The sequence below is a fragment of the Esox lucius genome, chromosome 8, assembly GCF_011004845.1.
Source record: "Esox lucius isolate fEsoLuc1 chromosome 8, fEsoLuc1.pri, whole genome shotgun sequence".
NCBI classification, from domain to species: domain Eukaryota; kingdom Metazoa; phylum Chordata; class Actinopteri; order Esociformes; family Esocidae; genus Esox; species Esox lucius.
The window spans coordinates 23,643,105-23,658,779 of record NC_047576.1 but is presented as its reverse complement, the minus strand read 5'-3'; the positions used below and the strand labels follow the sequence as shown (position 1 = coordinate 23,658,779).

General features: G+C 44.4%; 1 protein-coding gene across 1 annotated transcript in view; it reads left to right on the top strand.

Moving 5' to 3' along the window:
• Window positions 1-15,675, top strand: part of tgfbr3 (transforming growth factor, beta receptor III) — a 94,064-nt gene that overhangs the window by 40,569 nt on the left and 37,820 nt on the right. Inside the window, exon 4 of the mRNA XM_010872096.3 lies at window positions 4,647-4,784. Within this exon, the coding sequence (XP_010870398.1) occupies window positions 4,647-4,784 (138 nt within the window). The remainder of the gene's footprint in view (window positions 1-4,646; window positions 4,785-15,675) is intronic.

The following is a 15,675-nucleotide window of genomic DNA, read 5'->3' as shown; positions in this document are numbered from 1 at the left end:
ACGGAAAATCTATCACCCTCGCCTACCATAATGATCCAGTAACTGGGATAGTTTTATATGGAACGATGTTTTCCTTGTTTACGTCCACATGCTCTGCCCAGTCACGGAATGCCAGCCGGGAATCGGACTGGTCTGGTGGGACTGTTTTGGTGGGCCGGGTCTGGACACAGCTGTCGTCCTGCGAGGGTTGTGTGAGGGGTTTGATTTCATGGTAATGTGATAGGTCCAGACAAGCTTCCCTCCCCAGTCCTGTCCTGTCTTCACCTCCCTGCCCCCTCCCTCCCTCCAACCCAGGCCAGTCACAGGGCTGGATTTAAAAGGGCACTCTATTCCCTACAAAAGAAGTGCACTATACAGGGAGTGGAGATTCCATTTGAGACTCTTCCCATGTGTCCAAGGTCTGGCTGTAATGGACCAGGCTCCCCATCATCCATCAGGCTGGGCCTCCTGGCTCCTGCTTGGATCTCAGAGCCTCTCAACAGTGGTGTCCGCAGTTGCCTGGTGGCCTCAGGTTGCATCCTGTGTGACAGAAAACACATTCCGTCTTTCATGCACTGCCTTTGACAAGGATCCATAGGGTGTACAATATACAGAATAGTATGCCATTTAGACTGCGGACCCCCTGCCTCCTGGACAGGCATGTAGCCAGGATGGAGGGTGTTTAATCCCAAGACCTTTGTCTCCAGTCCTGCTCTCCTCAGACCCTGGCTTGTACAAGCTCAATAGAGAACCGGTCTATCTCTGAATCCTCGCTGTGCACTGCCTGCGTTCATCACATCGCCACAGAGGGAAGGAGTGTAGCACGCAGACGACAGCCTGTGCAACCGCCAGCCGGACCTGTGCTGATCCGTCCCCACGGCATAGGCCGGATGGACCCTGGACGGAGTTCTCTCTCTGTGGGTAGAGAGGGACATTCAGCAGCTGTTCTTCCCTCCTCCGTCCTCTACACATCCGCCTGGAAGGAGCAGGAGGGGAGAGGGAGCAGGGGGAGTTGGGACTGGGGAACCTGGGTGCTGTGGGAGTGGCCGTTGGCTCCAGTTCTTCCGCAGCTGATAGATTGGCATCACATGACCGTTCCGATCCTAGAGGTTTAATTAGGTTTCCTCATCGATAAGCAGGAAAGAGCCAACGGAGGAACTGATGTTGACCTTTGTAAATCTGTCATGTGCGGAGGATGATGGGTTGTTCCTAGTATTGTACATCACTTGATTGGTTGGATTATATCACCCCTGCATTGCTCTCCCCCCAGTGCTGTTCCCTTATTTATCCCTTATTGCATTTCCTTTTCAAGTGACTCACTTTTGTTGGAAAGGTTTCTGTCTGGTGCTAAAATTCCAAAACATTTACATCTTTCTCCCCCCCCCCCTCCGTCTATCTCAGGTTAAAGCCAAGGCCTCTGAAGCCAGCTGAATGAGAGCAGGTCTGATTATATCTGAGTTGCCTTGAGTCAGGGTTTTCTCTCAGGAGGGATGGATAGGCTTTTTCCAGAGTTTGGACAGAGGGGGAGGTTTAAGTAGATTAGATGCTCATCTGAACTGTTCCACAAGGACAAACATCAAGAACGAACTGAGAGGAAAAAAGGTAATGAAAGCTGTGGGAGACTCACTCTTGGGGCTTTGGCCTCGTTTTGTGTGTGTGTGTGTGCAGCAAGCCCCCCTGGAGATAAGCGTTCTATAATTTCTTCCATTTCGCCCGTCTCCGACTTCCTTTTTTATCATGATTATTGCAGAAATGTTAAGGCCCACATTGCTAAATACTTTTGCTATTCTCTTTTTTCCTGGGCTTTAAAGATGTCTATTGGCCACTTTGAAGCCATGCGTCTACTATGTGAATAACTGCCTATCATATAGAAAATGGATAAACATGTCACTGTCTTCTGGGTAACGTAGTTGAGGTGTTTCAACGATGGCCAGTGGGAAGGCGGCATTCAAGCCAGGTGGAGAGTGTGTGTACTTTTTGTATTGTGTCTCGGTGACACCGTAATGGAGAACGGAGGTGTTTGGAAGCAGATTGGAGACAAAAAGTGTGTGGGAGCAATGCAATCCAAGAACCTTTAGTCTGTCCAATTCTGCAGTTTGGTCTGGTGGTTCAATGGAGTTTCTGTCTGAGCGGAGTTCTGCTTAACCTATTTGCATGCTTCTCTAAAGACGTGGACTGCCTCATAAAATAGTCTGAAGAATTCCATCATTGTTTATGTTTAACTATGGTTAACCTTAGAATGCATCAAGCATTGCATCTCAAGAGCCTATCAGTTAATGTAACAGACCATGTTAACATGGATGCTTTCTTCAGAAGATTAGTATCTGAACTATGTAGAGCCGCGTACAAACAACTTGTTTGTACTTGAAAATGTTCTTGGCTATAGTGTACAACCAAAAGATTATCATAAATGACTCAGACACAACAGCGGAATATATGTGTATTGACTGTATTCATCATCAATGTTTACCGGCCCCGTTCTGTGAATCGAAATGTGCCGATGCGAATTGCTGCTAAATCCGGTCTATTCCCTCTGCACATGCCTCATGGAGTTAGGGTTTGATTTGGGGGCACTGTGTTAATAATGTGACAGATCTCCTTGTGGGTTGAGTTAGTGATTTACTGTAATTAACAAGCTCTAGCTGCTCGCACACAGGAAGGCCTTAATATGATTAGCCTGGGAATAAGCCAGACTGAACTAAGATAGACAGAGAGAGGGAAGGAGGCAAAGCAGAGAGGGGGAGAGAGAATAGTTAGGGGGAGGGAGAATATGGTTTAGACCAAACTAGACCAAGGTTGTAACCGTTATGGAAGGCTAGACACTAAATTGACTCTCCAAAGATCTTATAATTTGGACCTGATTAGGTGTACCTACTGCCACTTTTTGCCATTTCATGTGATGGTAAAAGTATGTGTATATGCACTTTTTCCACATAAGGAGATTTATTTTGTTTATATTAATTTTGTAATGGTTTCAAAGTTACATTTTTTGTGTAATTTGTAAAATTGTGTTACCTTTATCAATGAATGTGGTTGGAATCTAGCTATAAAGGACAACTTCTCATGGGACTTACTTTTTTACATGACTGTAGGTGGCCAGTATCCATGTGAAACCAGATAAAGCCATCTTTGCCATCTTTTCCATCTTTTACTGGAGATCAGCTCATACACCTGGATTGTGAAGTAGTTGTGGCCTATTTGTCAAACAACTGCTGTGCTAAATCCTAACATATCAAAAGCAGGGTCTGGTTTCAGTGAATCTGTAGACCTCTTAATCACCAGCCTAGATTTGGTCTTGGGGGCCCCTGGGCCAACACTGCAGGGCCCTTATACAGGCCCAAACAGTGGGAGCTCTGATATTCTCCCCCCGTCACTAATAGACCAGAATCCATTTTCATGACAGTCTGGAAGCAGTGACGAAGTATTCTCTTTCTCACTCTCTCTTTCTCACTCTCTGTTTTCCTCTCACTTTCTGTCTCACTCTCTGTCTTTCCAGTCGGGTAGCTCACTGGGGTGCTATGGGTTACAGAGACTGACTTTGTCGCTTGCAGTGTTTTTTCCCTTCCGCAGCGCTCCTAACAAAGCGTCCAGTGTTTGAGCGTTCGGATTGCACAGACCAGAGTGAGACAACATATCAGAGCAAAGTTGTAAAGCATCAGTGAAAGGATTTGTACCGTGAATAAACAGCAAGGCCCTGATAAAAGACAATCAGTGACATTATAGCCCTGTAATTGTTCAGGAACAGTCAACAGAGTGGTCTGCTGTGTTTTGATAACATTTACATGACAACAACAGTAAACCACAGAAAAGAAAAAGCTCTGCTATTGGCCCTGTGAAGTAGCTGTGTAAAATGAAAAGGGGAAGGGGGTGATTTTAATGCTTTACAGCTTGCCCTATGTTGTCCCGTGATGTTATGGTGTGGGTCCCCTCTGGAGCTCTGGAGAGTTTTAGGTTCCTTATGCTGGGTCTTATGCTGTGTTGCACCTGCTGGTTATGGCTCCAATCGTAGGGACCCCTCAGCAGCTGGCCCCAAGGTACACGCTTCATCCATGACAAGGCTTCCAGAAAATGTCCTTGTAGAGTTGGCTGCAACACGCAGCCATTTCTTATAAGATTTCTTCTCACTCTGGTAGCATGTACTTGGTTGTCAGATGACTGAGCAAGCACTTCACGGGATTTCCTTCTGTTTCTCAAGGAACTAACCTTTATGTTCTGTTCATCAGATGCCAACATCTTTTTGTCCAGTTTCTTCAAATTTTAAATGTCTGCATGCCAACCCAGAATATATCAATTAATGAATGTTTATTTGTGTTTATTTGTATTTTTTTAATGTTATATATTGTTTTGACCAAATACTGTCCCAATAAAGGCTTTAAACAGTTTTCTGAGGTAGACTAATACTTTGGCACAGTACTATATGCCAAAGAGTGTTGCCTTCTGGCGGTTTGGTCTCTACTCCTACAACAATAAACATATTAAAAGTGTTCTTTTGGGATTTCTGTCCTTTTGACTATTGGATTTTAATCCCGGCTTATAAATGATGACTGTGTAATTAGAATGCTACCTAATGACTAATAACCTTAATAATGTGTTGCAGAATAAGCTCTCATCCTAATAAAGTGTAACTTAATGTCCTCTAACCCTTCCTTTGGTCATCCTCTCCCCAGGTGAAGCTGCACCTGAAGCCCATCCAGTCTCTGTTCGTGCACCAGAAGCCCCTGGTGTTTGTTCTAAACTCTCCCCAGCCTGTGGTCTGGGACATCAGGACTGAGAAGCTAGCTCTGGGCATCAAACACACCTTCCATGTAAGTTCCTCTGCTTGACTCTCTCTCCTGTTCTCAAATAATATTTTATGTACAGTTTGTTCATGCAATACAACTAATTAATGAACTAGGACAATGCACATTCATGAACAAGGCCAATTAATGCATCTAAAATAAGATATGCAGGAGACCTTTATTTGTCAATACGTTGACTAGTTTAAGAATTTAATAGGATTTGAATGGATTTACTTCATACATATTGTTTTTCTTTGAATTAGGCACAGGCTAGCAAGTGGCAAGACAAAGGCAGTTTCATTCTGCAGGGTTGTTGTCGTTACACACATTCCAGTAGCCAGTTTTCTGGAGACAAAGTTGGACCAGTGTCCTGTTAGTCGGTAGATCACTGATCAGAACTAGTCCTATTGGGCTGCAAACCCCAGTATCAGGAATCACTGGGCCGAGACTTTATTCATGTCGAAAGGTAGGTTACTGTAGGTCAATGTATGAATGAAATAAAGAAATAGCAGTGTGACTGAAAAACTCAAGGCATTGCATGAAAACCCAAACCAAATTCCAAATCTCTCTACTATTGTTATATTTGTCTTTTTACTGGCAGTCCCTCAGATTGTGGCCAGAGGCTACATATTTGGCTAACAAATATGTACATTTTGGTTTTTCTTTTATGGTTTCAAATTATTTGTAATGACTGATCATTTTAGGAACAACAATCTTCTCTTACTGTAGCTCTAAGTATTTCTCACAGTTTAATAGGAAATGCAGCTCTGTCTCTACCTCCCTGGAGATCCCTTTCTATTATTTCCTTTTTTTTCTGTCCTCCTCGGTCTCTCTCAACTAAGTCAGTTTCCAATCTCTCTTACTCCCATGTGTTCATTTTCCTCATACCAACCTTTATTAACATTCAGGCGTCGCCCACCTTTCTCACTGAGACCTCTAGGAAGTCATTCCTTTGCAGAGGAAACCTGTCCCGTGGCTGGTCTAGACTAGAAGAGTTCTCAGCTGTTGGTTACAGATTAACCATAATTACATACAGTTGTGCACGACAACAACCGAGCATGTGTACATGCTTGCATACACACCCATACTCCCACATGCCCCGTGGTGCGACCAGAATGTTCCGCAGTAGTTTACCCATGGGCACCCGTCTTCCTTACGTCGTACAGAAACACACACTTCACTTCCTCTTACTTTTCACCAGTGACAAACATACCACTTTGATGAGTAACACCACTGCCTCTGCACATCATTGTTATCAAGCTCCAAGTGATTGCGCAACTATGATTTACGTGAGGGCATATACAGTAGAGCAGGTTGGCATTTCTGCTTTAGCCTCGTTCCACATTTGCCTGCGGCAGTCCTACTGCCACTGTCACACCAGGCTACAATATGCTACGCTCAGTAAGTCTCTCATCGTCACAGGACGAAGCGTATTTACACTGGGGAGAACAAGTATTTGATACACTGACGATTTTGCAGGTTTTCCCACTTACAAAGCATGTAGAAGTCTGTCATTTTTATCATAGGTACAACTTCACCTGTGAGAGACGGAATCTAAAACAAAAATCCAGAAAATCACATTGTATGATTTTTAAGTAATTCATTTGCATTTTATTGCATGACATAAGTATTTGATACTTCAGAAAAGCAGAACTTAATATTTGGTACAGAAACCTTTGTTTGCAATTACAGAGATCATACGTTTCCTGTAGTTCTTGACCAGGTTGGCACACACTGCAGCAGGGATTTTGGCCCACTCCTCCATATAGACCTTCTCCAGATCCTTCAGGTTTCGGGGGTGTCGCTGGGCAATACAGACTTTCAGCTCCCTCCAAAGATTTTCTATTGGGTTCAGGTCTGGAGAAGTGTACCTATGATAAAAATGACAGACCTCTACTTGCTTTGTAAGGAAACACTGACGATTTTGCAGGTTATCAAATACTTGTTCTCCCCACTGTATACTTAAAGATAAAAGGGGTCGGAGAGATCAGCTCTGTTGGCACTGGATTGTTTTTCAGTCTGCCTGTTAAACAGTGGAGGGCTGTTCCCTCCCTCCAAAATATCCTGTTGATGGCTGGGCAGCGGTACAAATCATCCAGGGCGTCTTCTCACATCACGAAAGCACATATACACACGCAGTCACACAGACAAACACACATCCACTTACAGTGGTGCACATGATTGGAAGGGTTCCATGGTAGTTGTGGGAGGCAGTGCCCCCCCTTCACCCCGGACAGCTGGCCATATTTAGTAAGGAGACTAGATGAAGAGTATGGTCTCCCCCTCGCACACTCTCAGTTTATTACACTTTCTCTGTCACACACGCTTTTTGGTTCTTTCACTTTCTCTCGCAGTTTCTTACCCACACATTTTTTTTCTCTCTCACTCATACAACTTTCACTCTCACACACTTTCTTTCACACACACACCCATACGTTCTGTGTCTCTCTTTCTCACTGCGAGACTTAATGAGAATATGGTAATGGACTGGCCTAGTTCTCCAGGCTGAGTCACTGTATCACAGGAGAACATTATTTAGAGCAAGAGGCCCTTCATGGCTAAACGCAACCATGCTCCTGTACACCATATGGCTGGCTGAGCTTATTTCTACTGCTCCACTCCTACCACACCATAATGTATGTACTGTGAAGGCTTTCATGTAGCGCCCGGTTCCTCAGAGATAACCATTGTCACGTTTCCTTATCACCCTAGCATTCCACAGAAATGAGGCATCAGGTCATATCCATTATTTCCTTATGTGGTAGTGGTGTGTTCTCATCGCATGTAAAACATCCTACCATGAAAACCCGGAGCCTGTGCAAAAATGTAACACAGACGTGCGCATGCATGCTTGCACACACACTTGCGCACACACACACTTTTGACATAACATATATAATAAATGATGTCCTCCAGCACAAATTTGGGTCCCTCAGAGGCTTAGTCTGAAATCCGACCTTTCAGCAGCAGGAAGACCTTCGTCTCTGTCGGCAGCCAGAGGACGTTAGTTGTCCGTCATCACTTCTGTGTTGAGAGGGATTACTGTGGTCATGTGAATCTAGCTAGTTGATGTGCTAACATCCCAATGTCTTCTGTTTCCAAGGGGATTGCCGTGACCAGATAGACCATTATTAAGCCATATTAAAGACGTGTGCTTGTACTATCATTACTATCACTACAAATACTTCAATGCTGTTTCGCTGTGTAAAATGCTAGTAAAAACAGAATGCTATTATGGGCAAATTTATTCATTTATCCCTATATTTCATTGGAAATAGTACAAAGACATCATATCAAATGTTGAAACTGAGACTTCCTCTTTTAACAACACTGTGTTTGGGAGCATTTGGGAACTGAGGAGACCAATTGCTATAGTTTTGAAAGTTAAATGTATTCCCATTATTGCCTGATTTATGATATCAGCTGCTCAACAGTTTGGGGTCTCCTTTGTCCTATTTTTCATTTCATAATGCGCCAAACTGTTTTCAATGGGTGACAGGTCTGGACTGCAGGCAGGCCAGTTTAGCACCCAGACTTTTACTACGGAGCCATACTGTTGTAATATGTGCCGAAAGTGGTTTAGCATTGTCTTGCTGAAATAAGCAAGGCCTTCCCTGAAAAAGACGTTGTCTGGATGTCAGCATATGTTGCACTGAAACCTGTATATATTGTTTAGCATTAATGGTGCGTTCACAGAGGCATCATTGGCATGTGCACTAATGCACCCCAATACCATCACAGATGCTGGCTTCTGAACTATGTACTGATAACAAGCCGGATGGTCCCTCTCCTCTGTAGTCCGGAGGACGCAGCATCCATGATTCCCAAAAAAAAATTGGTTTTGTCAGACCACAGGACAGTTGTCCATTTTGCCTCAGTCCTTCTTAAATGAGCTTGGGCCCATAGAAGGCGGGGATTTCGTTTATATATGGTTTATTCTTTGCATGGTTGAGTTTAAATGTGGATGCAGCAACGTACTGTGATCACAGACAATAGTTTTGGGAAGTGTTCCTTAGCCCATGCAGTGATGGCAAATCATGTTTGTCTTTAATGCAGTGCCGCCTGAGGGCCAGTCTTTTGTTGCCTCTGTCCCAGCTTTTTTGAAACATGTTGCTGGCAACGAATTCAAAGTGGGCATATATTTTCAGTAACATTTCTCCGTTTCAACATTTTATATGTTGTCTTTGAGCTATTTTCTATTGACTGTAGGGTTTAAATGATTTGCACATCATTGCATTCTGATTTTCTTTACATTGTACCCAGCGTCCTAACCTTTTGGAAACAGGGTTGTACAATAGCACAAAAAAAACTATGGAAAAAATAGGAAATTGCAAAACCCTCCTTCAGGCTGGTTCAGTACTAGTTTAAATATTATGGATTGTATCTTACCCCAGGTGTGCCGCAGACCACAGAATCCGTTTTCCTGTCCTGACCACAGAATCCGTTTTCACTTTTACACCTGTAGCGAATCCTTCACACAGCCAGACCAAATGAGAACTACATACTGGGCTCATATTTTAAATGACATATTTCTTGCACCATGTGGAAGTTTCTCTGTCAGATTTGAAAATGTGGACAAAATTGTTTCCGATGGACAGGCACCTAGAGTGCTTATGTTTTTAGGACTATACAACATTTCTACATGCGCTTAGAGCCAGTCTGTTCTTTAAGTTGAAAACCATTTTTCTCCGTGCACTTAGAACCAGTCTTCTTCGCTTGGGTTCTATCCCAAACGGCACCCAACTCCCTCTGTAGTTCAGGGTCTGTTGGAAAGGAGCACTCCATATAGGGATTAGGGCTTTTTGGACGCACATCAACAGTGCAGTGTCTCATGTCACTGGTGGCAGACATAAAACAGCTGACACTAGTCATGAAGCCATTGATTCCAGTACACAGCAAACGACTAGGCTAGCAGCCTTTGTGCTGGAGACTCTCTAATGTAATCAGACCTAGGATCTGACTTTCATAGGACCCTGGCCCTACGGTCCATCTGTCAAGAGTGAGGGGTTGGCTCCTCCCTACTGCTCCTTTTACTATTTAGGTACTTAAAGGGGCATTTCATCATAGTACAACTACTAATGTTGGCAATGGTACCTTTGTGTCATAAAAACACAAGATCCCCACACAATCTTGGACAAGCAATTTAGAATTTCTCAGCAGAATCTATTTCCTCTGTATTTTTCTGTTCACAAGGTTTCCTAAATTCAAAGCAAATGTAGGTACCACCTACCTAAAAAAAAATTATAATATTTTTATTATGACAAGAAATACACTTTTTAAACAGTAGTTATTTTTGAAACACCAAATTTGATCATGCCGATGTGGTGATCTGTGCCTTTCAGTAGTAATTACAAGCCAATGCATAAAAACACTAGGTTTTCTCCCTATATGTTGCCCCATTCAGTTCCTTTTTTCACCCTGTTTCTTTATTTTTCAACTTAGAGTCATTCCTGAACGTAGCCCGTCTCCTGTGTCCTGTTACATTCAGCCCATCTCCTGTGTCCTGTTACATTCAGCCCATCTCCTGTGTCCCGTTACATTCAGCCTGTCTCCTGTGTCCCGTTACATTCAGCCCATCTCCTGTGTCCCGTTACATTCAGCCTGTCTCCTGTGTCCCGTTACATTCAGTGGTTTCACCTGTGTTCCTTCACACCTGCTCTCATTTGCACAGTATTTAGTTCTGGACATTTGTGTTAGTTCTTTGTGATGTATTGGTTCGTTTATCGATTCTACTGAGCCTGTTTGGATATTCCTATCCGTATAGTTCTTGCCTTCTGTGTACCGACCCTTCTCGCCTGTGTTTTTCTCGATGTTGATTCGTCTGTTCCTTCTGTACCGTAGCCAGTATTTTTGGACTACTCCTTTGCCTGACCCCTTGGATTTTCTGCCTGCTCTGACGTCCCGTGTTGCTGACCATTTGCCTGTACCAAGACCACGAGACCTCCTGCTCCTACTGTGTTTTTGGGGAACAAATAAACATCTGCAGCGTTCTGCGCTTGAAACCTACACTCTGCCTTCCTGTGTCCTATTCAGTACAAGTTCACGTTTCAATTGCCTGGAGCCACTAATGAACCCATAATTAACTACAAGAGATGTCGTTGGTAAACACTGTTGAATTTACCTCGCTTTATTTAGCAAAAAGCAAGGCACAATGATTTACATATATCGTAATATCTGCTGATAGGTATATCGCTGAAAGGGACATTCCCTCAATCCACAGTGAGATATAATACTTTGTTGTTTTTTTGGTGTGTAGAAAAACCAACCTCGCTCCTTCTGGCCAGTTATGTGTGAAAGAAATCTTACTGTCCTAAAAACATGACAACTAAGGGAATATGACAACTAAGGGTCACCCATGGAGACGTGCTGCTTTAAGGTTTACACTCTCATATATTCACATTATCATATGTTGGAGTTCTTATCCAGATAGTTTAGATTTTATTTTCTTACAGCCTGCCGAGTTACACATTTGAGTCCAGTTCAGGACATTTTATTTTCTTACGGCCTGCAGAGTTACACATTTGAGTCCAGTTCAGGAAAGGTTTTTTTTTTTCTTACGATCTGCAGAGTTACACGTTTGAGTCCAGTTCAGGAACGTTCTCTCTACTAGTGAGGTGGATGTACTAGCTGTCTGTCGGTGGTACCCCATTCCTTTGCTTTGGCACGGTAAGGTTATTGTGTTTGGGACGTGTGTATCGTTGACGTACCTGGCCCTCCGGCTGTGAGACGAGCGTGCTGCCTGTTACATCCTATCCGTCAGGCCGGCTGCCCAGGGGCCATGACAACATTCCCAAGAGCCTCCGCTCTCCTCAGGTTGAGGTTGGCTCCGCCGGGATGCCTTGTTAACATGCCGCACGGATGAAACCTGAGCACTGACTGACTGGCGGACAAAGAGTCGGGACGAGCTGCTGAGAGAATGGACGGATACCCAATCCTTTGGCAGTCAGTCAGGGCTCCACTCTGCCGGCGCGTACCTCTGCTCAGACCCACTGCAGAAGTCTGAGTTAAACAGTCTGACAGGAGAAGAAAACAAACACCCTGGATTGAAATCTCTCCTCACAGCAGCATCCTCTGCATATAACAACCGGATCAAAGCTGGACTTATACTGTCACTGGTGGTTTGTTTCACAGTCGGGAACACCAAGTGTTTACTTTATGTAAAGGCTGAGCTAGTGAGACAGATGGCGCCAAGTCCAGCTAGCACACGACCGGAACGGCTGCGTCAGAATAAACCCTTTTTGGGTTGGAGGGAAGGTGATGTTGTCTGTTTAGAGTAACACTGTCAGTAGTAACTGTCTTAACCACTCTGCCTCAGATCTTACCAGCCAACCATCCAAACCTGTCCCCCATTAGAGCGACTACTTCCTGGAGCTACGTTTCAAGTGTTATTGGTTGCATGCACATTGAAGCAGATGTTGACACGGTTGAAGTGAAATGCTTGTGTATCCGCTCTGGAACAGGGAGAGACCCAGGGAACAGACGCAAAGGGTCTGTTCAGGGCCCCAGAGGGCGTTTTATTAACTGAAACAGAAGGGGGAGGAGAGGAGGTGAGGGAGAAAGGAAAACGATCGGAGAAACCTTGTTTTTTGGGGAGGCAGCATCAGTTCTGGGGTGGCCTTCCCAGAACGGATTATTTTCATCTTCATTATCTTCATCCAGCTACAATGGATGGATTCATGAGGGCTTTAAAAACGGGAAAGGCATCAATACAACCAAGTTTAGGAGGTTAAAACATTTTCTTAAAGCTAATATACAAAGGTTATGTTAATTTGACTGTAGTACATAGCAGTATTGACAAATAATAGCTTCTGTTTATCTATGCTTAGGCAGGTTCTTTTACATATTTAATAATGGTACTATCACCCCTGAGAAGTTATGAAAACCCCTGAAGTCTTAATTTACCTTGCACCTCTCTGCCAGGACCTCCTGCAAACCTCTTCACTATAAACTGTCTCTTCATTGTTGGAGATCTGGCCAACGACGGTTTACATCAGTCATGGATGTAGGGGAGGGTGAAGGACAAGGGGGAGCGCCTTGTTGAAGTAATGGACCTTAAATCCTCTCCCTGATCCCGCACTGCCAGGCCTTGTTTCCTGGTTCTTGATTCAAAGGTCCACAGATGGCCCCTGGAGAAGATTCAGTTCAGCCATGCTTTGCCTGGTTGGTGGGCACACTGTTGCTGTTGGCTTGCTGGAGGCTCCTTCTTCTAGCCTTTTAAAATTCTCTGCCCCAAATCTAGACATTTCTGTGTAAAACAGGCTCCACCGCACTCCCTGAAGATCAGAAGTACTGAGAAATATAAGAACAGGAAGTGTAACGTCAAACGAAAGATGGTCACAGCAAATCAAACCATTTCATTTCACTTGTCATTTCACGTCATCTCATCGTGTCTTTTCATCCGGGAGTCTCTCCAGAGAGATCTTTTATGAAGATCGGGTCTTACTCTGACTGCATCTGAAATGGAACTCTATTCCCTATGTAGTGCAGTACTTCTGACATGGGCCTTAGGGAGTTTTGGGATACACCCTTTCTGTTTTATTTTGTTATGATACCTATTTTTTTTTTACTAGTCTAATCTGGAATGCATCTCTGTTCTCCGTGGCCTTGCTGGAGAAACACTGTAAAGTTTAGCTGGATTGGTTTTTCTGCGTGTGCCAAGTCTTTCTCGATTTCTTACCCACTTCTTTCTTTAATTGTGTTGTTTGTATTTGTGTGATTCTCTCTCTCCTGGTCTCATTTTCCTTCTCATTCTTGTTTGCTAATTCCTGCCTCCCCGCTTATTTTCTTGTTTTCTGCTGTTGTTAATTAGAACCATGGCCTGCCCAGTATTGGCTTTCAATCAGAGACAGATCTATTGGAATGTTCTGCGGTGGTGCAGAGGCAGATGGTGTTGTTTTCTACACAAAGCACTCCCAGCTAGTTTGCACGCACACATGCACGCGCACAGAGACCACATGCCAGCTTGATTACCTCTCTGGAATCAATCTGGACAGAGCTGATCAAATCACCCACAAAGGCATGAACACACACAAAAACAAAGAAACACACGTGCATGCATGTGCAAACACATATGCACATTCGTATACTCGCACACACACACACACACACACACACACACACACACACGCACACACAGAGCACATGCCAGCAGCTTGATTTGCTCTCTGGAGCCAATCTAGACAGAGCAGATCAAATCACCCACAAAGGCATTTATCACATTCATATCATCACTGCATTAGTGCACGCTCCTATTATCGCCCATCCTCTCTCCGACTCCAAGGCCTGTCTCTTTCTTGCTGACTGTCTGTTGGGAACACCTCACACTCTCCAAACAGACGCGCTGTTTTCTCAGGCAATGCAGTGCTCTGGGTGTTGCTTAACCCGAACAGTTGGACGATTACAACACTCTAATAACTGATATTAAACATTTGGCACGGCGTCTCGTCTCTCCTCCGACTGAAAACACATGGCAGTAATATGCAGATGCTCAGATACACAGGCAGAGAGGACAGGAAACTTGCCACAGGCGAATATGCTTCTAAAAAGCCACAGAACGTGCAGCATACTGGGGAACAGACACGTTTTCAAATGTAATCGTTTTACCCCATTATTTTACCTCCCCAATTTCCTCATATCCAATGGCTTTGGGCGAGTTGACCACGGCGATACGTTTCCCTCATAGGAATCTGCACCACGCCGTCCCACACTGCCCTTCCAACAATGTAGTCACGTGGGTCAACGTGTGGGAGTTTACGTTGCCCCCGGTTGGCTTTGCTGGCGCCTGAGCAACTTGAGGTAGAGGTCCACGAGACCGGGAAAGTCATTCTGATGATGCCTTCACACTCCCCATGAGTTGCTGGCCAATCTGCACCGCCCATGTGGCTTCCCATCCGCCCGTCAGTTGGCGGCACCGCCTGGGCTCGAATCTCGACTGTGGTGGACAACTTGGCGAAAAAAGCGCTTTAAAATGCCCTTAGACTGCTGCGTCACGCGGGAGGCCAGCAGGCACATGTTAATGCCGAGTTGTATACATTGGCACCCCGTTTCTCAGCCCAGTCTCACAGTGAGGAGGCTCAGCATCGTAGCTTTTAGAAACTGGAGACTTTGGTACAGTTGGACTAATGCCGAAAAATGTCTCCAGCTGCTTTCTCTTTGAAAGGAAAGGTTAATATTTCATTTTGTCACGTTGCATGTTCTTTGCACTTCTGCTGAACAGTTGATGCTGCCAGATGTCAAAAGTGATGTTGGTTTAATAGATTTCATTGTGTTACACCATGGAGGGAAATTTGACCAGCCCCAGGTTAGTGTTTTTCAGAGCAGGCATGTAGAAAATATGCTGAACTAGACTTCCATCCCTGGTTACAGCCAAACACTCTTATATTTGGCTTTGAAATTTACAAAAAAAAAGAATAATTTGAGATTCGCTTGTTTAGCTTCACGCTCATATAAGTAGGTAGAATGACGTGAACGTTTGGCTTCACCTCCTGAGTGCAGACCTGAGGTAATCCTGGACAGACGAATGGAGAGGCAGACAGTGAGAGAGGCCAAACAGACAGCGGCCCTGCTCCGGGGCCTCGGGTATGGGGTTATACGAGGAAACCAGCCCAGGAATTATAAAGTTGCACTGTCTTGGTCTGTTTGTGAGCAGAAAACAGACAACACAGATGGATGTGTTCAGGGATAACACTCAGGACGTTCTCTCTCTGCACGTCCTGGTTGGAACACAGTGATAAAAAGCTCAAGGCAACAAGCAGCGTACATTTTACGACAGCAGGGACGAAAAAAGCAAATAAAAAAAAGAATTTGTGTTGTATTGTAGGAATGTTTTTCCCATTGTTTCATGGAGCTAATCATCCCCTTGCGTCAGCCGTCTTTGCCTGCAGTGCCACTTTAGTGTTGTTTATTCTCTGGTTCTCCA